Here is a 26,178-nt window from a genome sequence, read left to right on the forward strand (position 1 = left end):
GTGCAACCTCTTCGAAAGCTGCGCCTGGAAATATCAGAACTGGTTATTCTTTCTTTTGACGTCACTACTCTTGGATAAGCCACATGAATGTTTTCTTCGCCTTCGAGGAATTCATCAGTGAGACTAAAAGAATATCTAGCTAAATTCTGCCTGCTTTAAATATTTCGTTACCAATAATTGGCGCTTCACGTCAATATATTAATTAACTATAGCTTTCTACGAATGGTACATTACAGAATATATTGGTAAAATTCACCCACTACTCGGCCAATCCCCTGCATTAGGTATGAGCTACGCTCAGAGGAAAACAACAAGACCCACACACTCAAGAACGATAGTCTGACCGCTTGCTCCTTCATCAATTACATTTTTTAACCTAAATTTAAAGATTTGTATAGTATCATCCCCTCATCCTGCCGCCCGGTTCTTGGCCCATCCCCCTTTGTGGGTGAGCGCCATCAAGACGAGGACATCATCATCATCATCACTTCGTACGTTTCTTTCCTTAATCACGGCTGTATATATAGCTTTTTTACCGTTTTTCTTCCGGTTTTGTTTTCTCTTTAAGATTTAAGAAGTTTACAATTAATGTGTAACGCATAAACTATTCTTTTTTAAAACCCTTTTCTTCAGAAAGTGAATTAATTCTTTAGGAAAGGCACAGTCCGATTCATGTCCTATCCTCCGAAGTGGGTTGCGCCAAGTGTCTAAGGAACAACAACAACACTGGAGTGTCATAGTCGTTCAGCGAAGCTTGTTCACCACAGAAACTTCAGCAGCACCTTCGTCACTTTCAGGTGTGAAGAGGAACGGGAAAAAAATGGGTGCGAACGAAGTAGCCGTGTGTACACTGCAGCAGCTTTCTCGTAATAGCCTCTCGTAAATGTTAAACACCGAGTAAACGACGTCCTGCCGCACTGCTTCGGATGGCAAGCGACGGAAGTTTTTATTTCGACGCTCGCCAAACCGTTACGGACCACAAAAAAAATCTTGAAAGGTTTACGCTTTGCCGACTGCCGCGCCAGCCGCGGACACGAGACGTGAGCGAAGTGGCGGTCCGAAGCACTGCGGGAGGTTTTCCAGAACGAGCTCTTGCAGGTTCGTCAACACCGCAGTCATTTACGATGTGCACGCCATCGTTCTAAACTTAGCCCTCACGGCAGACGCCCGCCTTACCTACTTGGACAGGGGGGGACTCCCCGTTCCTCCTCCGCTGCTGGCGCAGGCTCCCTTCTGTCGCTCAGCCGCTCGCTTCGACGAGTCCGTGCCTGTCGTCCCGTAGTTACATCGTGACTTAAGATGCGGTTACGTCGGGCTGACGCCGTGTTAAATTTAGTCAGCGCTGGTCGTATTACGTTTTACTGTTGGCTGCAGGGTACCTTAGGTGGGAGCCGCAGCTACTGGGGGTGCTTTATATATAAAAACTCGCAGGGTGCCTTACGCATTCGCCTAAGACAACTCGAAGGCGAAAGCCATCTTCTTTTTTTCAGCCTATGTGTTAATCCTCCCCCGCCCCCCTCTGAAAGCTTTGTGCACCTCACCTGGTTTTCTCACTGCCTCCGTGGTCTGCCCACGTACCTTTGATCAAGCAACGATGTTTTCTGTGACGTTATGATGACGGCATAGTGACGTCAAGATGACTTAACAAAACTTGGCAATCTGACGTCATAATTACGTCGTACGGTGACATCACCACGTGATGATTTTTTGCATCACTCGTGTTGACTACGCCGACGCGAACGTCAATTTTCGCGTTTGATGAGGTACCTAAGGCTGTACCTAAGGCAGGAAGAAACGGTCCTGAACACAAGACCGTTTCTTCTTGTTCCCGTTTCGAAGCTGCGCTTTCCAGTATTCTATTATGAACGGAGGCATTGTCTTGAACAGTGAAATAAAAATTTATTTATCGGCCATCAGTTTCGGGAGGGGTCCTCCCTTCGCCAGGGCTCACGTTAAAGGTGCCGTCGTGCTCCAGGAAAAAAAAAGCACATAAGCATGAAGTCCAGTCACACGGATATGGAATTTGTCGACACATATTTCGACAAGATGAATTCAAATTACGTGCATACGATGAGTTTTCACTATATATATAATGTCATTGCCAGTGGTTTCCAAGAATATTGCCCGCTTTTAGAAATCTGTTAAGTATCAATAATGCCCGCCTATGTAACGTATGTGTTGGTCATGTACCCACCATTTTCCTGAGGTTGAAGCGTCTGCGATTAGTCGTCTTATAAGTAGCTGCTAAATTAAGCTGTCCGGTTTAACGTCCTAAGCCGCAGAGTAGTTAGGAGGTACGCCGATATGGCATGCTCAATATTACTTTTTATTACGCCGGACTTCTACAGGTTAAGCCAAAGCGCGGTACACAAGCATTTTTGCATTTCACTAACATGAGAATGCGAGTGCGGCAGTCTGTATTGAACCAGCGACCCCGTGCTCAGCGGCACAACGCTAACGTCACTCACCGCGGTAAGGGTAAATTCTGAATTTTCAGGATTGAAAGGAGATATTGTACAGTGCTACTGGTTGTTTCTTTTTTTTTTACTGAGGTCAAAGACCTATCACGCTTACCGCTACGTTAACCTTGCCGCCGTGACGCCTTCATATAGAAATACAGCTTATACCCCGGTCACACTGGCAAGTTTAGTGTCATTTTGAGCGAGTGCACTTACGCCCCCAGAATGGCACTTTGGCAGCGCGCTGCTACACGAGAAAAGGAAGTGCACTTTGGAAATGATTGTAATGGCGATGGGTACTGAAGTAGCACAACAGGTATTTGTTATTTCAGGCAATGTTTCTTGAGTAATACTGTGTTACAGCTATAACCAGCCCTTAAAATAAAATTTACGTACAAACGCGGCGGCTACAGCCATTGCACGGCGTGCGCTGGGCATGCCCCTGGCGGTCGGGGCTGTAAACTGCCCGAGAACGAGAATAGCAAAGTAGTTTTTTGTATTATAGTATGTTTTAATGCATAAGAATATTCCTAATAAAGAAAACGATAGTTCAAAAATGCTATGAACTCGGCTTCGGATAATAACTTATTTATTTTCGAGCCACTGCTATCGAGGCTAGACACTCCGTCTCGGCGAAGTGAGTTTGGCGAACGCACTCGCCGGCAAGTGCGCTTTGCAGCGAGTGTCACTAAACGTTCCCGTGTGACAGCGTGCGAATGGCACTTGCGGCGAAGTGCACTCCCTCAAAGTGCACTTAAGTTGCCCCGTGTGACAGGGGTATTACTTTTGGCAACAAGTTCATGGGAAGATTGACGCTTGAAGTGATGAAATTTTTTTCTCGTCATTTCAAGCTTGTCTTTGAATTATTTCAAGCAGTGACGACATCATATGATTGCAGACATAGTTCAGAGTGCAGGAATAAATTCAAGGAACGCTTAGAACTTTATAAGAACGAGAAGGCGAAAGCCTACTTGAACCTTCTGTTGATCTGCTGTTGAACTTACTGCTGATATGCTGGACTTTATGATGAACGCTCTGCTGATGTACTCTCGAACTTCGTGGCGGAATTTCTGTCAGACTTTACATTGAAATTTGGTGAAAATTTCTGTTAAGCTCCCAAAGAACTTCCCATTGACGACCACATACATTCTACTGACATCTATGAGCTGTTATATTGACGTTTGTAGAACTTTCAAGTATCGTTTACCTTCTTCCAGAGTCGTGTGAAACCGATGCTGTATGTCGATCACATAAGTTAAGTGTGTATGTCAGCCTACAAAGCACTCTCTATTTATTAAGTTACAATGAACTCAGATCACGACAACTGTACTATTTACTTGCATCTGTAAAAACACTTTATCTTTATTAAGTTGCAATGAGCTCGGACCACGGCAATTGCACTGTTTAATTGCATATTTTTGTTCCCACTCTACGAGTCCAAACTCTCCCAGTACACACTTCAATCACCACAGTACCTATCTTCCACATCCACTTCCAAAGACGTGTGGTTGTCCACTTGGTTCACAGCACAAGTGCACACACCATACCCATCAACCCAAAGCGGACGCTCGGTATCCACACTCACAAGCGTTATCTTACGGTCTGTGAAGTAGCATGAAGCATACTGTGTCGCTTTTACACATTCCCGATTGTGAAGTGCCAGTACCATACACGTGTCTATTAGTAGCTGCCGGTCACCACAGAGTTCAGCACATCAGCAGAAAGTTCAACAGCAGATCAACAGAAGATTCAAGCAGGCTTTCGCCTTCATATTCTTGGAAAGTTCTAAGCATGCCACGAATTTTTATGAACTCCTATTTATTTTTTGGACCATTTGTTTTGGACACCACACGACTTTGAAACATACACGCTTAAGGCTTTCGCCTTAAAAACATATAACGCTTTTTAATGATGATAATGTATTGATGAAAAAGGCTTGTATTTCTTAAAGGTGCACTATCAGGTTTGACGAGAAGTTCAACGTGTTCCGCTGTTTCACAGTGCTAATCAGTGTTCTTACTGTCATCAAAAGATCCCTTCTCTATCTTAGCCAGCGCATGAACGTGTAACAAGTATTTCAGTTCATATTATGTTGTATTACATCGTTTATAAGAGGTGAATATTGACAAATAATCATTTTTATGTGTATTAAGACTGGCCTGACTAGACCTAAATATAGATGCTACGAATTCGATTTTTTTTAGATGTTTTGAACGCCTTTTCACAAAAAAAAATGTGTATATGGAGGCTCTAGCAACGCTTAATAGAAATCCGTGACTGAAGAGGTTAAAGAAGAAAATTATATTAAAATTCGTGCCAGTTAGAGGATCAAACCTACTACAAACACCCGGGCTTGATTTACGGGCCACACGTTATTCGACTGTGGTGCTTTATTGTGTAAAAATCGTGTGGGTTTCATCAAGAGATTTGTGCTACTGCTATAGGGAAGACAGCATCTCTCTTTCTTGAACCTTCTTCGACATTGTCCATTTCCGCAAAATTGATTTCACATACACGTACTTTGTGCTGACATCGCCGCAATATTTCAAATATATCACTATTTTGCCCCACGTCATTTAATGTGACAGTTTACGGAAATCTTTTCGTTTTTATCAACTAAAAAGGAAGGAACGCGGCACACTCGTCCGAGCGTAAGCAAACTTCCACATGCAGGTTGACTGATTTCAGCGCTTGTCTGCAAATAAAAATAACATAGTGAATCCTCAGGTCGGCATTGTTGTCGTCAGGGCTTTGATCTTCACGCTTAAATTATGCGAAATTGTTGAGCGTTAAAATCAAGGCAAGAACAGACAACGGGATTTTCACATCAACCGCGATCGCGTGATGTCGCCATGACACAAAAGTTGTTCAAGGTGTTTCCTTTAGTTGCGAACGGACTGCTAAATCAGCGTACTTTCGTACAACTGTGATTTTTTTAAACAATGCCGTGCGTTGTATTACACAATTTAGACAAAGCTACATTTTAGTGAAATCTGAGCTCTAACGCAGAGGTAGGCGTTAGAGAGAGAAAAAAATTATTGCAGGGAGGCATGTGAGTGAAGGCGGGAGGGTCCCTTATTCCAGGAACCATCTGGCGTAAATTATTATTAAAGACGATAGTCTTTCTTGGGATACTTAAACGGAGAAATTTTGGTCTGTCTTTCTGTCTATCTGTCTTTCTGTTTGTCGGCACGTCACTCGATTCAGCCACCCGGCCAAAGTTGAACCACTTGCCCAAGGGCCAGCCATCTTGAACGGTTGACTAGGTTGATACTTGTGTACATTGTCGACCAAAAAGCAAACATTACGCATATCTGAGGCGCAACATCACTAGGTAAGGGTTAGGTGGTGTGTTTCTTTAATAGAAAATACATACATACGTAATTCTAAAGAACCTAGTTCCTTAAGCTGCGCTGAAAATGCGACTGCGCTGAAACTTGCCTTCCTGCGTGCCCTCTGCACGAGCTCATTGTTGTGTTTCGGTTTCGGTTCTGTATTGCACTGTACGAATGCCATGGGGCGCCGCTCTGGCATTCCTGTTTTACCCAGGCGACGTGTAAATAAAAGAGTGTGTGGAGAGTACTCGTTGAGTGCGGACGTTTCTTCTGCTTCAGCGCTTCGCGCCAAACCACGTGTTCAGGCTGGCTGGCGTCCCCGCCGGTCGCGTTGGTCACCGCCGGTCTTCGCCTGCTGCTGCGCCGGGACTACCAGCCCGCAACACAGCACTCATGTTTCCCGACGTATTGCCAGATGGCGTTCATATCTCACGCAGCGCCTCTTCTATCGTCTTTAGACGACATTTGCAGCGAAGCACGCAGATACGCGGCCAAATTTTTATTTTTTAAGCTGTCGAAATCAAAGTGCTGGTAACACCTGTTATATTTTTAGGTAATATCCCTAGCTCGCGCTTTTGAACAAAGCGGCTTGTAATTTATGTTTACGAGCTCAGTCATATGGCGTATAACGCTTCTTCTAATTGTAGTGAGAAAAGAAAAAGACCTTGTGTTATGAAACTGAAACTGTAGCAAGAAAATAAGACGGTTGTTGGGTATCGTAGTTCCGTAATATTACGGTCAGCGCGTGAGCTGTCCCACAGCTGAAAAGAGAGAAAAATATGGGAGCGAACGATTACGTGTTAAATTAAAAACAAACAAACAAACTTGGACATGAAAGGCCATAGGCATGCGAATGATGACAAATGCATGGAGTTTGAAAAACGAAATAAACGTGTATTGTAATGAGCATGAAGTATTTAACTAAAATAGGGCTGCAGTCATGGAAGAAAAAATTAAAGATGACATTTTGTTGTTGTCGTGGTATAGTTTGGGCATTTCATTCTTTCATTTCGTGTATCATGTGGCTGGCACAGTCACCCTGTAAAGCGTACTTTACTGTTAGGTAGTAGTACATAGCAATGAAGCCAAACACAAAAACAAATGGAGGAACGACACAGATCGGGAAAATTGATTACCCTATGAATGACTTGACACGAAGGATGAGAATTAACCGAAGACTACGACACCCTTGTGCCTCTGACGCAACCCTCACCCCACTCCTGCCCCCCCCCCCCCCCCCCCCGGCCTTTGAGCGCTACGTAAAACTTCTGAAGCTTCATGCTGTAGCCGTGCGAGATAAATCCATAAAATATAGAATGCTTGTGTTGTCTTGGTACATTTTGGAGCTTTCATTCTTTCGTTCCGTGCGGCGCGTGACTTGCGAACAGTTGGTTTTCCGCATGTGGTAAGTCACCCTGTAAAGCGTGCTTTGTCTGTTAGACAAATAAGCTGAGCAGTGAAGTCAGACCAAAAAAAAAAAAAGAAAATGAGAAAAACAAAAGGAGGAAGAATTCTGAGCTCTTCGACTATGTGATAATGAAGGACCAACGCGAAGCTTTTTGTTTTGTTTAATCATATTTATAATTTTCTCTCCTGACATAACCGTTTCCCTAGCAACGTCATCAGTTGCCCCTTGATACCATACTGGCCATTGCCGTGACTCAAGCGACGTATGCACATGAACGGCAGGCGTCGCAACACCAGCCTTCCCCGTCTCAATTTATTTCTAAATTTTACTTAGGTCGTACAGGTAGCAACTGCCTTCGTAAACGCGTATGAAAGAAAATTTGTTAAGGCTTGTTTGTCGGCTAGTTGGTCCTGAATCACAGTGAATGAATGAAACGCGAACACGGAAGGAAAACGTGGCAGCGCATGCGTGTGTTGCCTTCATATCTCGCCCACTTTAGTACTCGCTGTTATTTGTCGTTCGCTGTGATGACAGAAAAGTTTAGCTGGGAGATATTCGAACGACATTAAGCGCAAGAAGTGGCCAGTGACGTAACGCGTAGGACAGACGACCGGTGGTCAGCTAGAGCAACGGAATGGACACCAAGAAATGGGAAACTCAGCCGAGGACACCAGAAGGTCAGATGGAGCGGCGAAATTAGGACGTTTACAGGGATGAAACCGAATATAGCGTAAATTACAGGTCATTGGAAGAGGCCTTCGTCCTGGAGTGAACATAGCATAAACTGACAATGATAATGACGATGATTATCATTATTGCATTTTTATGATTATTGCTTTTGATGGTGACATATTAATTTCATGACGCAAAATGACCGTCGCATATACGGGATTAATGAAAACTGGAATATCAGCGACCAAATTACAGAAGGCAGAAACTACAAAGCAAGTATAAGACAGAATGCACAAGTAGGGAAATTAAGGGGGTTGCGACAGCTACAGGTTTACGATGTTGTATACAATTGTACATTGCGTTTGCAATGCTATACAGGGACAGGCTGATCTGCCTTTGTAAGACATAGTTCTGCCTTTGTGAGATCTGCCTTTGTAAGAAATAGCATTGTTGTTACACAACAATACTATTTCCGTTAAAGTTGTCTCATTTGAGTCACTTAGGAGAGTGGCCGCACCATCAAATAAGATCGTCAGCACCGCATGCGCACCGCGATGATGCTCACTTATTTCATGATGAAGAATTCAGACTCCATTTCTTTACTATTGTTCCCAACGTGACGTCAGCCTAGATTTCTCGTAGTAGCTCCTGGTGACGTAACAGATGACGTGACATATTTTGGGAGTGCCTCCGAGGCTAGTTAATTGTTTGTTAGTTACACTAGATTGTTGTACTCGGTGCATTATGAGAACCGAGCGCATGAACCTTGTTTTTTGTACGTGCGTGCGTGCGTGCGTGCGCGCGTGCGGAGTTCCTTCTTTATATAAAGGGCCCAAATGCAGGAAAACACATTAGACTTCTCGTCTTCACCATGGCGCCGTGGGAGCCATGGCTTTGTGTACGTAAGAAGTGCCTGTTAACGCAAAGTGACGCTCTACTACATTGCTTTACTGTCATTCTAAGCAGTAACTTTGTGTATAGAAGTGCGCGGAGAGTTTGGAACACGTCATCTAACTGACGTGCGTCTCTCTGTAGTCTGCCTTCAAGCGAGACCACATCTGAGTGGTAGCTGACGACGCCATCTCTAGCGTTCGTGACGCCTTCAGTCTTATTGAAGTAAAACATGAATCGACAACAAATTAGGGACACGTCAGGCTTTATATCACGGAGAAGTAATAGCGCCATTTAGGTCCGTTCAAAGTCGAGCTGTCGACGGGACGTAAACGAAATAAAGTGCTCCAGCGCTTGTTTTCATTTACGTCTGCGCACATCCTCCTTTGCTTGCGGCCAACAGGACGCGCGTGCGGTGAAATAAAATAAAACCTATGGTAGAACTAGTAACGTTGGGAACACGAGAGAAAAAAATGGCGAGAGAGCACAGCTACTTATAGCTGTTTCAGTACCGTTTCCGTCCTCCCTGCAGGTCGGCCTGATGTATGGAAATAAACAACACCGGGGTACTTCTTTACTCGGCCAGGGCCCCCGCTGTTGCAAGTATTTCGCCCCCACGCGGTTGCCTGCAGACGTCGATTTCCTGTTTACGGGGGCGCAAAATATCATGCGCGCCTTAGAATGAAATAACAGCAGCTATGAGTCAGATGATCAAAGCACTCACTTTGTAAGGAGTGTCCATCGCTGATTTGTGCTTTGGGTATGTTATCTCGTTCGGTACAACGAACGCAGATTCGCGCACTTATGAAGTGATATTTTGTAAGCGCTGCATTCTGAACTCGTAACACAGATTCGCGGTTATTTTCACGCGCAAGGCTTGATCGTGACTGAGCATTGGCGCTTCGATAGCGACTATTAAGTTTGGATACGCACACGCAAATGTAAAGGAAAAGATGGGAAGAGGCAGGCTGGAACATACCACTGCAAGCAGGGGTGGATATAGGATTTTTCCGAAAGTGGGATCAGCTTATGGGAAGTCATACCTATAAAGCTGAGTATAGGGCATCAACGCCCATACTGGTTGCTCTTCATGTAGAACCGCCCGTTCTTCCTGTAGGAGGCAACATAAATATAGAAAGGAAACGAAAAAAAGTATGAAAGCTAAAAAGGAGTGAATAAAGAAAATGACATGTTATGAAATGGTGGATCGAATAAGTGGATCGAAATTGAATGAAGACGAAGTGGGTGTTATAACTGCGGCTAGTTATCTTTATACAACACATTAGCCATAATTCAGCCAATAGCAGTCATCATTTACCCTGAACTAGACAATATTTATCCAGTGCTAACGAGTGATGGAAATATGCAAGTAAACACGGTAGCTGTGAGTCACGTGCCCTAGTGAGACGAGCTGTTAGACGTCACGGCCCTCAATGCATCGTCGGAATCTGACAGGACGTATCAGTCTTTAATGCAGTGGTACTCAGGCTTTCGCCTTCAAATGTAAGATACCCTTGGAATTTTAATAACCACGCTTGACGTTTCCATACTATGGTTCTCAGTCACGCCCTCGTGCGTGCACATGCGAACGAAGGAACCACCTAAAGCGGGCTTCTCCTTTAAAATTATGTTATTGCGGAGAAGGCTGCTTGGCGGATGCTTCGCGGCAGCTGCATTTTCGATGGAGGCGAAAATGTTTGAGGCCCGTGTACTTAGATTTAGGTGAACGGTAAAGAACCCCAGGTGGTCGAAATTTCCGGAGCCCTCCACTACGGCGTCTCTCATAATCATAATTTTGACCTGTACTTATAAGCATGGACAATCTTTTAGTCGTTCCCTATCACACAGAACCAGCCGTTTGCCTGTGAATTGGTTACCACCTTAGTATCTAAAACAAATATGCCGATTGTTAAGAAAAGGCGAGGCTATTACTGCAGACAGAACGTGTGTCATTTTCTTGGCTTTAACCCCCCCCCCCCCCCCACACACACACGCACACACTTGTTTTTATTCGCATAGGACACTCCATAGGGACACTCGAGGTGCATCTTGACCGTCGCCGTCTCCGTCAGATGTATATTATATATGCGAGTGAAAGCAGTTATCCTCTCTCAAGTGAAGAGGAAACGCGCCGGCCGTCTTTTGTCGTGGGGGAGGGAGAGGGGGGCGGAGGGGCTGTTTGCGTAGCTTTGGCAGGAATGGCAAGAGCAGTAAAGTTCAAGAAAACATGTAGGAGGCGTCGATGCGATGTCTATTTGAGCGAACGTTCATTGCAAAAGACGAATCGAATTGCTGCCAGTGTCAGAGTTCTCGCATAAACTTCGTGTAACCAAAGGCTTTTTATCTTGTCCAAACACAATGTTTAAAGGCGAAAAGTTAGTTATTAGACAGTATGATTTAGATTGAATGGCTGCTTTACGATTGCCCCGGTCATCTGCCATCCAGCGCACGAACAAGAACAACTAGCATGGTCATGAAAAAAACAAACGAACAAAAAACAATTGGTCTCGCTGTCGGTGTTTGTTGGTATAAAACTTACTTCTAATTATCGCCTTTGCGTATTCATAAACTTTCCAGGATAATTACATTTGTACCAATAAGCCGCAGTTATACCACACAAATAGGCGCTCTAGAGGCAAAATCTGAACGAGCTGTCAGGGATCTTGAACCCTTGAAAACTTGCTCAATTCACCTGTCCGCGGTAATATAGCCCGTCGTACGATATAATTCGAGCTCTGTAAATAACAATGACTCTCGTGAAGCGCCATGACTTCGTGACTGTACATTCTGTGTTGCTGCAGCTAATTTCTGTCAGAGAAGCAGCGCGTAAGAAATAAGGGCGCAAAAAAAAAAATAAATAAACGCAAGGGGACCAGCATTATTGAGTTCCACCTAAATTTTATTGAAATATCAGTAGCCATTTCCAGTCTTTTGTGTTTAAGGTTTGGTGCCCTTCTCTTAAAACTGAGTTGGCTTTCGGCGCCGGTCATTTCATTTGATGTTTGTCATTTAGTGCGAACCCAGCAGGAGGATTCCGACACACCCCAAAAATTTATTCCGGAGCAATCCCCCCCCCCCTTCTTTTCTATCAAGGATTTTTTTTTGTTTTCTGCCGACATCCATAGCGTTCATACCTGCGCTTTATAGTTACGAATGAGCTTTCACAACCAAATATCACGGGAAAATATGGCGACTGTTTTCGGTTACTTTAATAGCGCTGTCTTTCCCTCATCATTAGTCTGCTTGCAGAAAAGCCCTCTTTACAAAAAGTGGACATGTGACCACAGCACGTGACCAGCCTACGAGTTCTTTTGCGACACCTAGGTGCCGTGGAGATCTAAATAGTCTAGGATAGGCTAATTAATTGTTTAGCTTTTAATTATAAAAATGTTATGAAGCTGAGCCGTGCGTCTACGCGATACTTGCATTATGTGCATGATTGACGTGGTCAGTGCAATCGGCATTGTTATCAAGAAACTCGTGGCTGGCGGGCTGCACGGATGCTAAACTAATTAAACGTGCAAATATAGCCGAACACTCCAAGAAAGTGTGTAAAAAGTTACGCACTGCTGACTTTACAGTTGTTGGCTGACCCTTCTATTCATTTGATTACTTATCTGCTTCTCCTTTTGATGTCCTATGTTGTTGTGCACTTCCGACCGGTGAACTGTTTTTGTGAAGGGTGTTTTTGAGCGCCAAAGGTGACCCGATGTGTTGCTTCAACGCGCGTTTGCTTGACGCAGGCAAATCGACGGCATCGCGCCGACGTTTGCCAAGAAGCCCACAATACGGCAGGAGGACGATGGCGAGCGTCTCCTCTTCGAGGCACGGATCCTAGCGGACCCAGAGCCGACTGTGTGCTGGTTCCACAACGGCACACCCGTCGTTCCCAAGGGCCGCTTCCAGGTCTGTACAACAGGCGCAGGCTGCCGTACTTATTGTCAGATACAACTTTGAAGTCCGGAGAGGCCCCGCCCAGACGACCGAAGCGAGGCAGCCGACCACTTCCTCGTCTAAAAATGTAGTCCCGCTCATGCACTCGGCAATGTTCATCGAAGGCGGGGTCACCGGCCGTCCGGCTGATGACGTCAGTCTTGAGTGCGCGCCCATTGGTGCGAGCTGTTGTGCATCCGCCTTTGAGGAGGAAATGCCGCGGACTTCTACAGTTGTGTCCGAATATAGACGTGGCGACTTGAATGTTCAGTTTTAATGATCGAGGCCTGCTCCAGACCTGTAGGTCATGACTTCAAATTATAGTCAGTTACAATCTGCTGACCCACCCAGAGAGAATTTGCATAGACGTTTTATCTAATCACATTTGCTCATTTCTGTGAAGTCAAGCACAGTTTGAGTGTTTCAGATGGCTTGCGTTTCCATGCAGACACATGTTCGTGTCACTGGTTGTAAGCCGAAAACTTGGATGTCCTGGCCAATTTTATCAGAGATTCTGACATCACGGTCATAAGGTCATGTTATAGATAGGTCATATTATAGATAGGAATGACGGACCTTTAGTTTTCTATATGTGTGGTATTCACATTAGCACAGGAAAAGTACTTGCAATTCGAAAGGAAACCAGCCTGCGCAACTCTCTTCATAGGTGATTGACAAGCGCACTGCAGTGTTGGGGGCGGAGCTTGTATTTATCCTTAGGTTGTAACCGACTATAGGCAATGGCAGTACCAATTTTAAACAGCACCACTTAAGTGTCAGTAGTGAGTAGCCATGGGATGGGGTCTCTTTATTTTGAGTGGTCTTCATCATCTTACTCACCGAGAAATCATGTGCAACTTACCTAACATAACTTATGTTTCTGTACTAGTATCATAGTGTTATAATGAAACAGGAAGTTCGTTTGCAGAATTTTAAAGAGACAGCAACAATGTGTAGAGTGATGCAGATACCTAAGTGCAAAAAGAGTTTGGGGTGCTGTTAGAAGACACGTGTGAATATACACACAGAAACATGCAAGAATGAAGAGCTCTGAAAGAATAAGCGCTAAAATTGACGAGCACACAAAGAGGAGAACAGACAAAGGACTGTCTGTTCTCCTCTGCGTGCTTGTCAATTTTAGCGCTTATTCTTTCAGAGTTCATGGATAACCAACTAGCCCAACAGTCTGTTCTGCTGAAGAATGAAGAGAACTGTGAAGCCTGATTTTCTTTTTCACAGCTCTACAAACCTGACAGAAAATGTAAAGGAAAATAAGCTAGACGGAATTATTGGCTGCTTTTCACTTTAACATAGAAGCTAACAAGAAGCAGTCTTATGCTTTCCTTGACTTCACTGGCTGCTAGCTATATACAAAAAAGTACAGACAGTGCAAATGTGACTGCGAACATTATTCAAATGACACCTATATATCTTGCGAACCATACATCTAGGGCACACTCAGAACCACGGGGCTAGAGATGAAGAAATTATATCAATAACGATAATTGATTTCGGTGCTATATTGGAATTTCAAACAAAAAAAGCACTTTCTGAGCAGTGATATGCATTCATCACTGATGCACGTGTCTCCATTCTTCTCGTGATGAACCTCTAGAATATTGCTCACAAACGTGTTCTTGCTGTTTGCTGTGGCATCTATGTGAAATGCACAGCTCACATATGTGGGAATCATGGTTCATGGTAAAGTGAACACCTCATTCATTTTTAACCACTAGGGTATATAATCATGTCCACTCATTCATGCAGCAGCCACTTTGTCCTACTTAGGCATACCAAATGCTATTGTTACCATGTATATCATATCTACATGCATTCAACAGTGCAGTGATGGATGTTATATTAAAGGGGCCCTGCAACACTTTTTCAAGTAATCGTCGAATGATCTCTCTGTTGGAGCTTATTGCCTCACGAATCTATTGTCGCAAGAGTTTTTTAATCTATCAAATACGATTGGAGTTACAGGGATTCGTCACACACTTTATGCGCTTTTTCTTTACTTTTGTCCCGACAAGTGCACTGGAAGCTACAAAGGAGCAAGAAGCTACATCACCACACGTCATGACTTTGGGCATGTTCTCACAACCATCAAATCAGCCAATGGCCATGTCTTTCCCTCCATTCACATAGTCAAGCCTGTTTATGATGTAATTTGCAGAGAGAAGAGCGAGTGATTTCTATCTGTCTGAAACGTAATTGTAAATTCCCTGCCCTGTGCAGTGCTATATTATTTGGCTCACACGTTCTTAGAAACCTCGACTACTGATCGGCAGCGTTTTCTGACCATGTTCAAAAAGTGTTGCTGGACCCCGTTAATACATGCTTAGTTTCTGTTTAGTTTTATGGCAACAGATCAGTGTAAAGTCTACAAAAAGCATGTTGAAATGGTGTATGTGGTGTAGAGATCACTTTCTTTATTGTGGTGTAATAGCAGTGAGTGATAATTGTCTTTTGACAGATGCACATGGAAAAGGATGGAAATTCCTACCACGTGACACTGCAAATAGACGACGTCACCATTGAGGACGCCGGAAAATACAAGGTCACTGCCAAGAATGAACTTGGTGAAGGCAATGCCAACATCAGCTTAAACTTTGACAGTGAGTTTTGTTGATTGCACATTGTTTTTCTTCTTTTTGCAGTGAAAAGTTTTTCTCTTTTTCTTCCTACATTTACATGCCATTACTGTTTCCATTTGTAGTCCATTTGAATTTGTTGCATGAATTAAGTGAGAAAATAATGCATCAGGAACATAATGCAAGTGCCTTAAGTGTTTAAAAATTAAAAAAAACAATGACCATCAAGAAATGTGCAGTAAACATGCTAATCTTCTATGGTGCCTCTATACGGCATATTTAATTTCATAAACGTTGTCCTGACAGCAGTACAAAGAGACATGCATTATTTAATTTAAACCAAATGTATTTTATGCAAAATGCATCTTAAACTAAAAAAAAAAAAACAACTTTTATGTGATGGATTCCCAGACTATGAAAGTAACAGTTTACAAAGAAGCTCAGAATATCGCAAATATTCAGAAATATTTATTATAAATCGATGAAGCAATTTAATATGCTACAATATCAGCATTAATAGCTCTATAACTCAGCCTGAACATTGGCTATGGAAGCAAAGGATCTGTGGTACTGAATTAAACTGATATAATCAGTGTACAGTTTGTAGTGTATAGTTAAGCTCTCAGCACCTAGTAAGTGTGCTGGACATAAAAATAGTCTCCATAGCTGAGCTGAAGTACGTCCAAAGGCTGAATTAATGTTTCACTGGTTCCCATTTCTGCAAAGTGTTCCTCTGTATTTTTCCTTCAAGTTTTTGTGTGGCAGTGAATGCCAGCACGGGGCACTGTGCTTGGTGTCAAATGTTGACCCAGAACAGCCAGAGGACTGATTTTTTTAGTTGTTTTTGGAGTTTGTCGCTGAGTGGTCGATGAAACGAAAGTTTCCTTGCATGGATACCTTATTCAAATATACAACTCATTCACGTATTCTCTCAGCTAGTAATTCATACATTTTGTTTGTCACATCACATTTTGCCAACATCACATTTGATGCCAACTAGAAGCTTATATGGTTGTGATGGTGAAAGATGGCGGTGCTGTGATAGGAGCGCCCTTTAAGAAGAGCCAGCCAAGATTGCACTCAAGCACAGCGGCAACACAGCATTGCTGTAGGATATGAGTAATTATTTTTAATACATGTTCATAGCTATATGTCAGGAGGGGTCTCAAACACGCGGCCCACCAACCTTTCGATAGTGGCCTGCGGCTCGCACATGACAGTCTTCATTCCATATATTTTATATGAATATTTGACTGCAACATTTCTAAATGGTGCTCGCAGTATTTCCTTGCCAATCATAAATAATAATGCTTTGTTCGGGTAAGCTACAGAGACGTGACTGGTGTTAAGTATACCTTTTTTGTGAAGCACCCCATGCGGTGTTAAAACCTTGTGCTGAAACACAACCGCGGGACAAAAATTCTTTACTTCAGGGTCGGCTTCCAGGTTTTAGCCATTGTGGTGATCGGTATAGATATGTTTCTTGAGTACTGACGCCAAATGTCAGCAATGACCCATATATGAGATATGGGACAGGCCTTTTTTTCTTGTGGAAACATCAACTGAAATCTGAAATTCTGTTCAAACGACTCCCCCCCACCCTCCTGCCCGCCTCCAGCTTCTTCACTGTTCTGGCCCTTTGCGGGACTAAATTTTCTACTGCAGCCCAGTAGCTGATGTGAGTTTGAGACTCCTGCTATATGTGATAGCTTTACTACGTAGTTTTACCAAAATATTCCTGGGTTTTCCAAACAAAGGTTTTCATATTCATATTCTTGCGATGTGGGCGGTGTCACCTTTGTTTCTGCAAGATTAATAAATTCTATTTACGGATAAAATTTTCTTTTACTTCCTTATTCACAGGTGACGATCTCCCAGATGAAGGGGCAAAGCCCACGTTCACTGAGAAGCCGACCATCCGGCAATCTGACGATGGAAACAAGATAATTTTTGAGTGTCAGTGTGTAGCGGACCCAACACCGGCCATTGAATGGTGAATACATTTTCTCGTTGTATCTTAACTGGCAGCTTGAAAGCTACCACATTCTACTGTTGTTGAAAACAAGGTTTCATGCTTGATCGCCGGTCACCACAGATACCTCAGTCTTTGTAAATTTGAGGCCATTTGTCTTATTTGTACAGTGCTCACAGAATTAAACGTGACAATTTAGGACTAAGTAATGTGCATACTTTCATTTCCACCACCTTCAATTCACGTCGAATCAGCGAAAGATTGGCTCATATGCTTATACCAGAGCCAGTGGCTAGATTCCTAGCGACATAATGTGGCTATCCTAAGCAGTTGTGCGTACCAGTTGTAATACTTAAAGTTTTGAAGCTGCGTTTCATTCTGTGAACACTGCACAGTATGATCCTAGTATGACACCACTGAAACACATGTGTTATGAAATTTCAGTGCCCATTAAAAAGTACAGCTGGTTTAATTTGACTCATAATCCTCTCCAGCAATTTCTCTAGTAACTCAGTCATAATATTCACAGAAAAACTGTCATTGAAGGGATAATTGAATAAGTCAGTCTGTGAATCCTTTCCTCTCTAGTCTGCAGTCATGTGTGATCTCCTCTGAGAAAATAGACTGGCTTTTTCACGTAGAAGTCGCATGCTAAAGGGGCTGTTTTTCTTTGAAAACCGCATGACGGCTTAAAATGTCAATGGGGACTTAACTTTGAAATGTATGCGAATGTTTAGTTGGCACTGTATTAACAAGCTCAGCTTCTGAATATTGAATATGCTCATTTTTAATTTATAACAAGGTGTACTTACCATCATGTTGATTTTACAGCCTGCAAACAATACCTTAAAGATTTAGATCATTGAACTTACCTGGGTGGTGTCGTTAGTGAGTCGGTGTTTATGGCGCTAGTGACATTCGTTTTGGATTTGCCTTTGCATCTAATTACTATAGCTCTCATTGCATCTGTCATGGCAGTGTTAATTCAGCTGTGACCTTCTGTCATCACTTTGTGTTATTTCATTCCTGTTAGCCCACTGCACATCAATTTGTGTCAAACGTTGATCTGCTCTGTGAGGGAGTCAGTCAGACGTGCATTTTCTCATATGCATATCAGCGCAGCTTTCTTTATAAGACTTCAAGAGCATCGTTGACGAGTTCTCGCCCCATTCATGCAGGTACCACAAAGGTACCCTGGTGAAGGAAGACGCTCGGCACAAGTACAGAGTCGTGTCCGACAAGCACAACCACACAGTAGCACTGGAAGTGGCAAATGTCAAAGCTGAGGATGGCGGCGAGTACCGGGTTCTCGCACGAAATGACCACGGAGAAGGCCACGCCAACATTACCCTCAACTTCGAAGGTAGGTTGTACTTCTCTGCTTCTTTCTGGTCAATAAAAAAAGTGATTTTAAAGTCATAATGTTTGTTTGATGTCACAGCAGTGTGATGAATGGAGGGATTTTTATTCATAAGCACCTCACGTTTCATATGCACTTCATTCCTTTCTTCTTAACTGCTTTTATTTTTTTCCTTCTCTTTGATTTTTCAGCTCTTGACTTCACCAGGATAGCAAATATAATTTTGATGTCACAGCTGAAGATAGTAATTTATTTGAGCTTGTCATTCAGTATAGTTGTCACACTGCTTTAGTAATCGAATTAATCCATCAAAAACCGTTTTTGTAGTCTTTCATTCCTTCCCGACTGTACTTTCAAAATCTATATCTGTGCGTCTGGACGATAATTTAATTCCAATGTCTGACAGTACAAAGTTTCTCGGTGTAATTCTTGACCGACATATGAAATTCAATCTTCATGCGCAATCACTCATTCGCAAGATAACCTTTGGAATACGCGCAATAATCAAAACTCGTTCATATTTTCAGCCACACATAATCCATTCCCTTTATCACGCGCATATTCACAGCCATCTATCTTATTGCATATCAGCCTGGGGTAACACATATTTCACCCATCTCAATCAACTACAACGCCTACAAAATCAAGCACTTCGACTCATGACTTTCAGCCATTTCTTAACCAATGCAACGCCACTTTATCAGAATCTAAATATACATCCTCTTTATCACCTCTTTCAGCTGAAGTTATCAGTTGTGATGTATAGGCTTTTTCGCAGGAATGTGCATATAGATGGCATTGTCGTGGAAAGGCTTGTAAATAATAATACCACTAGGTTTTCTGAGCTTGATAACCGTCTTCTGCCTAAAGTTCGCACAAATTACGGCAAGTTCACTACCACATTTGCGGGAATCAAGCTGTGGAATTCCCTTCCTTACGTAATAAAATCATCAGCCACGGAACATGCATTCAAAAACCAAGTAAAGAAATATTTTTTGCAACAATTGTCTTCATCTTAGCAACTGCTTTTTAATGTAGCGATAACAATTGCTACATGTTATATTGTCCTTATATTTTGTATTGGAACTTGCGATTGTTTGTTCTTTAGAGTTTCCTTTTTTTTGCCTTGCTGAACATATATGTATTTTTCACTTTCGTTTTTTCGCACTGTGCATTTTTTTTTCTCACCGAAGATACCGTAACCACTGAATGATGTAGATTTTGTTTCTTCTCCCGTTAACATCATGTATGGGAGCCCCCCTGACAGTTTCTAACTTTGGGGCTCCTTGTGTATTACCAATCTTGTACACACTTTCCTGTAACTGACGTCCTTGTTGAATAAACCTGAAAATCTTGCTATTTATTCTCCAAAACACGTTTATTTACAAAGATAACGCAATGAAAATAAAAAGTAAAAAAAGTAATTATATTAGGTGGTAGCCTCACATTCAAGCTGCTTCGGCTGTGTGTGCAAATCAGCTACTTTTGAACTGTAATACTTTGTTGCTGGTAGCTTGCATATCTTATGTGTTTGTGACTTTCTAATGAATATTCTTTTTTCTTCTATTTCAGACTCTGGAAAACCAAAGTAAGCATATTCGAAAATTTTTCCCAATTTTTAAATTATATGTGCACATTGTTGAAATGTGTCATTAAATAGTGCCATACGGTAAGTCGTGTTGCTTTTATTTAAGGTAGGGGGCATAAGCACTTAGCACAATGGAAGCTTTTCAGATAGAGGAGGAACGCTTTTAAAAAGAGTGTTTCTGTTATTATGCGTTTCTTTTCTTTCTTTTTTTCACTTCTATTGCAGTGAAGGGCGTGCATGTTCTAGTGGAGTTCTGAGTCTCCCGTTTTCCAAATAATTATTTTGCCATAATAAATAAGGTTATGAGTACGTTTTTGTTCTGAAACACAGCCCTGAAAACGTTCAGTTGTGAGGTTCTGTTGAAGCCGGCCGAGGTGAATTCTATTTGCGCCATGTACAATGTTGGAGTCGCGTGCGATTCTCGTGCTGCAGGATTCCAGAGGGCAAGGCGCCACGTTTTCCCAAGAAGCCCACCATTCGCCAGGAGGGCGACTCCCTCATCCTTGAATGCATCCTTGAAGCTCATCCTTTCCCAGAGATCTCCTGGTTTCTAGGGAACAAGAAAATCAACGACGGTCTGCGACACAGAACGTCCAAGAAGGAGACCGCAAAGCACACATACCTGCTTAGCTTAGAGATTAAGGTGAGCATCGTCTCTGACGGTCATTGTTTTGGGAAGGCAGTATCGAGACCATTTTTGAGAGCACTGCTGTGCAACGAGTACGATTTTTTTTAAATGCAAAACATTCTTTGTGAGCCTTTCCAAGTTTTTGTGAATATGGCTGCTGCTAATTGCTGCTGCTGATGTCTTACCAATTTGCTCAGGCTGCCATGCAGCGGCATAGTCAGAGAAGGGGAGTTCCTTTTTTTCCTTTGAAAGTGTAGTAACCAAGCTTTTCTTAAAATTCATTTGAAAGATACCAAAAGCATAACTGCACCTGTACTTTTTCTTTAAGAGTTTGCATGTGTTGCTCTCTACAAACAGAGTGCAGGTATAACCATAGGTCGGCAAAAAATGTGGAGCTCACTCAGACTCCTTCATGAAATATGTTTTGTCCTTAGAGCTCACTCAGGCTCAGACTCACCAAAATTTTCCTCAAACGAACTCACTCGGACTCAGACTCAATGAAATTTTTCTCAGCCGGACTCACTCGGACTCAAACTCACCAAAATATTACTCACTCGGACTCACTCAGACTCAGACTCACGGCACTATCTGAGTCTGAGTGAGTCGACTCATGAGTCTGTTAGCGTATAATTGGCTTTTTCAACCATGGTGTCAATGCTCTTTAACACCAATATCTGGCATAATTGGTGCTCTACTTGGCGCCATTTGATCTCGTACCTTCAAGTATGAGTTATCAGTGTTTGCTATCCAGTAAGGACATTCTTATTCAAAGAGGTGCCTCACACGAGATATTTTTATCAAGAACTACCTGTGAAAGAATTTGCAGGGGGGAGGTCAATCTGCTCCCCCTCCCTCTCAACTCACGCCCTTATTAATAAATATTGAGCTGGCGTATGAACGCTAGTGCAGACATAAGGCTGATAGTAATGCGGAAGTTCTGTATATAGAACCATACGTTGGGAAAAATGTGTGGAGCTCACTCAGACTCACTCAAGAGATATATTTTGCGCTTAGGGCTCACTCGGACTCAGACTCACCAAAATTTTCCTTAACCGGACTCACTCGGACTCAGACTCACTAAGATTTTACTCAACCGGACTCACTCGGACTCAAGCTCACCGAAATATTACTCTCGGACTCACTCAGACTCAGACTCATGGCTCAATCGGAGTCTGAGTAAGTTGACTCATGAGTGAGTTTGCCTATCTATGGGTATAACTCTAATACCTAAATTGAATGAACAAGAGAATAGAAAGGTTACTACTATCATGGCATTGTGATTGCTGGCAGTTTTCTTCGAAATACGTGACCACGAAACTCCACTTTGTGAAACTTCAAACTTATTGCTTCTTGCTCAGATTGGATGCACTTACGTGTCCAAACATGGCCAGCCTTTCGTGAAATAAAAACTTGTTGGTGATTACAGAGCTTTCTTACCAGTTGCTTAGTTTGCAGTGTTTTACACTAATATGTGGAATTCTTTCTCCCATTCAGGACCCAACGACAGAAGATGGCGGCAACTACCGCTGCAATGCTGTAAATGACCTCGGAGATAGTAATGCCAACATTACACTAAACCTGCAAGGTATGCATACTCTTTCTGCTTGGCTGCTGGCACATGTAGACCCGGGTTGCTACATGTCGTTAAACACTACCCAGATGAAAAAAGTTGCATTTATAGCTGCATTATCGAACCGGAAATCTTTCCAGCTGGAAATACTTCCATGTTCCAGCTGGATGAACATCCATCTGGGACATTGTCAGTTTTCGGCTGGAATTCGGCCATATTCCAGCTGGATATTCATCCACTTCAAGCTGATTTATAGTGCTGTAGCTGAAATCTTTCTGGCTGGAAAGATTTCTGGTTCTATAAGGCAACTGGAAATGGTACTTTTTTTATTTGAATAGTCAAAATATGTATTCTGTCATGAGTTTTATGCAATCACCTTGTGGGTCACTGAAATCGTACCTTCAATCTCTGCATGTAATGTCGGATCATGTGTTTGAGACACAACCTTCGTGTGAATCATGCAGGCGCAGAGCCACCCAAACCACCGGGCGAGCCCCCGGTTTTCACAGAGAAGCCAAAAATCATTCCAAAGGACTCCGGCGCGGTGATCATCATGGAGTGCCACGTAAAATCCAAGACTGCCCCCCAGTTCACGTGGCTCCATGATGGCAAGCCCGTCCGCGAGGCCCCCCACATAAAGTCAAAGATGGTCAAGGACGGTGGCGAATTCATCATCACCCTAGAGATCACGGTGAGCAACTTCGTGAAGCACTTTGAAATAATAGAGTCCCCACTAAAAAGGAATGCAGTCACAGGAATTGAGACAATGACAACTCTTTTTGATTTTACTTGTTTTCTGGCTTAAGACAGCGAAATCAAAAACGCGAAAATTGACCTTCTTTGCATATAATCGGGATTTTCAATTAGAACACGCGTTGCAATTACAAAATTGAGCCAAGCAGTGGTGAAGTTGTATTTGCCTAGCATAAATTAACAGGCTAATAGCTCTTTTTGCCATTAAGGTGTTAGTATTCACCCAAGGTAGTTACTGTGCACTCAGCAGTAGAATTTCCTTTTCCTCACCTTCGTGTATGTAGATATATTTATCAAAAATGAACAAACACCCACTACTACTAACATAACTCCCAAAATTCACTAAAAAACATATTGTGTTTTATTTAATACTGCTTTATACCACTAAGTGGAAATGTTGAAAAACTGTAAACTGAAATGCCATTGTGTTTGGAGGCACATATTAAGGCTATATATCATCACTCATGCTTTTCCCTACCGCTCTGAATCAGTTTCTTAGTTAAACATGGGCCATAAAGAAAGTCATTAAAAAAATTAATTGATCTTTCGAACGAGCTGCAGAGACTCTGCATTTTGTCATTTTTGCTTGTTCCCGAAATAAATCTTGAAAGGCAGAACATTGCTATCGGTCATTGGCATTTTTTTTAATATCTTGTGGAAGTAAAGAAATAAAAAATAATAACGTAGCGTATATATGGAATGAAAAAAAAAATTATTTCTGTTGTAGCAGTATTTATAAACATGACTGTCTGAAGCATGAGATAATGGTAGCAGGAACATCTGTTTCCATAATGTATACCAGCTTTGGCAAGCAGTAAGAAATACATCCGCTTACTCGTGAAAATTTTCATGTCTACTGAAGTTTTGCATTGTTCGCAAAGAACGTTTTGTGAAAATTGCGCTACATTGAATAGTGTTACACCATATTATTACTTGTAGCATAAGAGCTGTGTAGTTAGACAGTTAAGTAAGGGCATATGTACATTTTGCACAAAAAAGGAATTGACTGCATAGTATCAGCTTAATTGGTACTGTAACACTTACATGAAAGAGTTGTGAGTACACATTTGCTGTATTTATTTTTTGCTCTTGAATGGAAAGCTAAAGACATTATTATTTTTTTGGTTAACTAGGGACCTGGAAAGGAAGACGGAGGTCCATACAAGTGCAACATTAGAAATGAAGACGGAGAGATCAATGCTAATCTCAACCTCAACATTGCTGGTAAGTGATGGCTAAATGCAGTCAACTAGTTTGCAGAGAGCCCCCTGTGAACTTTTAGAAGTGATGAAACAGCATCAACTTCAAACTAGAATGCTCTTTCAAGAGCTTTGAGTAGTGATCTTTTTGATGGTGGCATTCAGGACAGATGTTGAGGCTGCCTTGAAGTTACATGTAAACCATCAGTATATGTTGGATACGTACATTGTTTTAACTGGAACATTGTCCATTCTACTCTAGCTCTTAAAAATATTGCTATTGTTTGATCAATCGCACTTGATAGGAAGCAAAGATGCATGTGGGTTGCTTCTGCATTTTATGATACTGTGTAATAATGGTTTTTAATTTATTAGTGGTGCGCTTCATCCATCCGAATTTTCAGTTATTTAGTGCCCATTAAGCTATTTATTTCATTGTCATGGAAGTTGACTTAGGAAGTTCTTTAACAATTGTTCAAAAGGCCAGTATGATCACTGCACTCTTCTAGAGCTGCAATTAGCAAGTTTCATGAAACCGCGCTGTGACGCAGGGAATTACTACTTGCTGTGGCAAGCCTCAAAGTCTGGGTGCAACACTGGGGTTCTCTAGCAATTGGTCATAACTGGCTTGGAAAATATGTAAACAGACATGACTCTGATCCATCAAAGTATTGTTCAATCGATCAATCGATTGATCAATCAATCAATAAATCAATCAATGGCATCTCAGGTGCTGCTGCACCAACTGGAGTGGCGCCATCATTCGTGGAGAAGCCACAGATCACAGCCGAGGAGGAAGGCAAGCTGATCATCATGGAGTGCAAGGTGCGTGCCGACCCCAAGCCAACCATCACATGGATGAAGGAGGGTGTCTCAGTTGCTGACAACAAGCGCATCAAGCAGATCATCAAACAGGACAAAGATGTATACCACATTCGGCTGGAACTTCGGGTGAGTGAAGTGGCTTTTGCTAGCTCCACAGCTCATCAAACGCTTCCTAAACACTTGCAAAAATGATAAAAAAGCATTGGAAAACTCGAAAGACAAGGAAAAGAAAACGACGGGACTAGCTTTCACTTACAGCTAAAGGAAATGTACATTTGAAGGACTAATATGCACTCACTGGCAACCACCTGGCGCATGCACAAACAGCCATCGCAATATGAAAATTCATCTTCCTATTGTGGCGTTAAAGAAATTCATCTCTTTCTCAGTGAGGTGCAACGAAGTATTGCTGCTGCAATTGTTTTTCTGTCACGTTATGTGGAATGCTTCCAAATTTCTTGTACATCCCTCGTATTCCCTCCATTTTTATCCCAGTCCGCGGCAGTGATACAGTGGTTACAGTGCTCAGCTGCTGACCCGAAGGTCGTGGGTTCGATCATGGCTGCAGTGGTTGCATTTCAGTGGAGGCGAAATGCTAGAGGCCCATGTTAATGTACACCTGTTGCGAAATTTTTTATTTGCAGCCACTTTTTAAAAGGCTTGCATTTTACTAATAGGAAATTAAAGGGATATGCAAGCGACATATACACATATCTAAATAGTTATGAAAAGAATAAACCTAGTAGCACCAAATGTTGACACAACGTTGCCGCCTCATTGAGAAAGTTGCTTCAGCGTTGTGGCAACATTGCATGCTTCTAGGGAAGTTGATATTTTGAAATTTTTTTCTGTATGGTTGCCTCATATTGGCAGGCATTAAGAATTGATACCCGTTTTTTGCCCGCATTGCTTCTTGACATTTAATGTATGCAGCTTGTGTTCTTCAGAATTGTTTCTCAGTTGATGTATTCTTATTTTTGCTGTGTTCTAG

At 42.4% G+C, this 26,178-nt stretch overlaps 1 protein-coding gene across 1 annotated transcript in view; it reads left to right on the plus strand.

Moving 5' to 3' along the window:
- Nucleotides 1–26,178, plus strand: part of LOC125759901 (twitchin-like) — a 105,989-nt gene that overhangs the window by 35,198 nt on the left and 44,613 nt on the right. Inside the window, exons 3-12 of the mRNA XM_049419348.1 lie at nt 12,509–12,671; nt 15,175–15,316; nt 17,156–17,285; nt 18,443–18,627; nt 20,197–20,212; nt 20,645–20,855; nt 22,335–22,425; nt 22,875–23,101; nt 24,297–24,387; nt 25,093–25,313. Coding sequence (XP_049275305.1) covers nt 12,509–12,671; nt 15,175–15,316; nt 17,156–17,285; nt 18,443–18,627; nt 20,197–20,212; nt 20,645–20,855; nt 22,335–22,425; nt 22,875–23,101; nt 24,297–24,387; nt 25,093–25,313 — 1,477 coding nt within the window. The remainder of the gene's footprint in view (nt 1–12,508; nt 12,672–15,174; nt 15,317–17,155; nt 17,286–18,442; nt 18,628–20,196; nt 20,213–20,644; nt 20,856–22,334; nt 22,426–22,874; nt 23,102–24,296; nt 24,388–25,092; nt 25,314–26,178) is intronic.

The sequence above is a fragment of the Rhipicephalus sanguineus genome, chromosome 9 (assembly GCF_013339695.2).
Source record: "Rhipicephalus sanguineus isolate Rsan-2018 chromosome 9, BIME_Rsan_1.4, whole genome shotgun sequence".
NCBI lineage: Eukaryota > Metazoa > Arthropoda > Arachnida > Ixodida > Ixodidae > Rhipicephalus > Rhipicephalus sanguineus.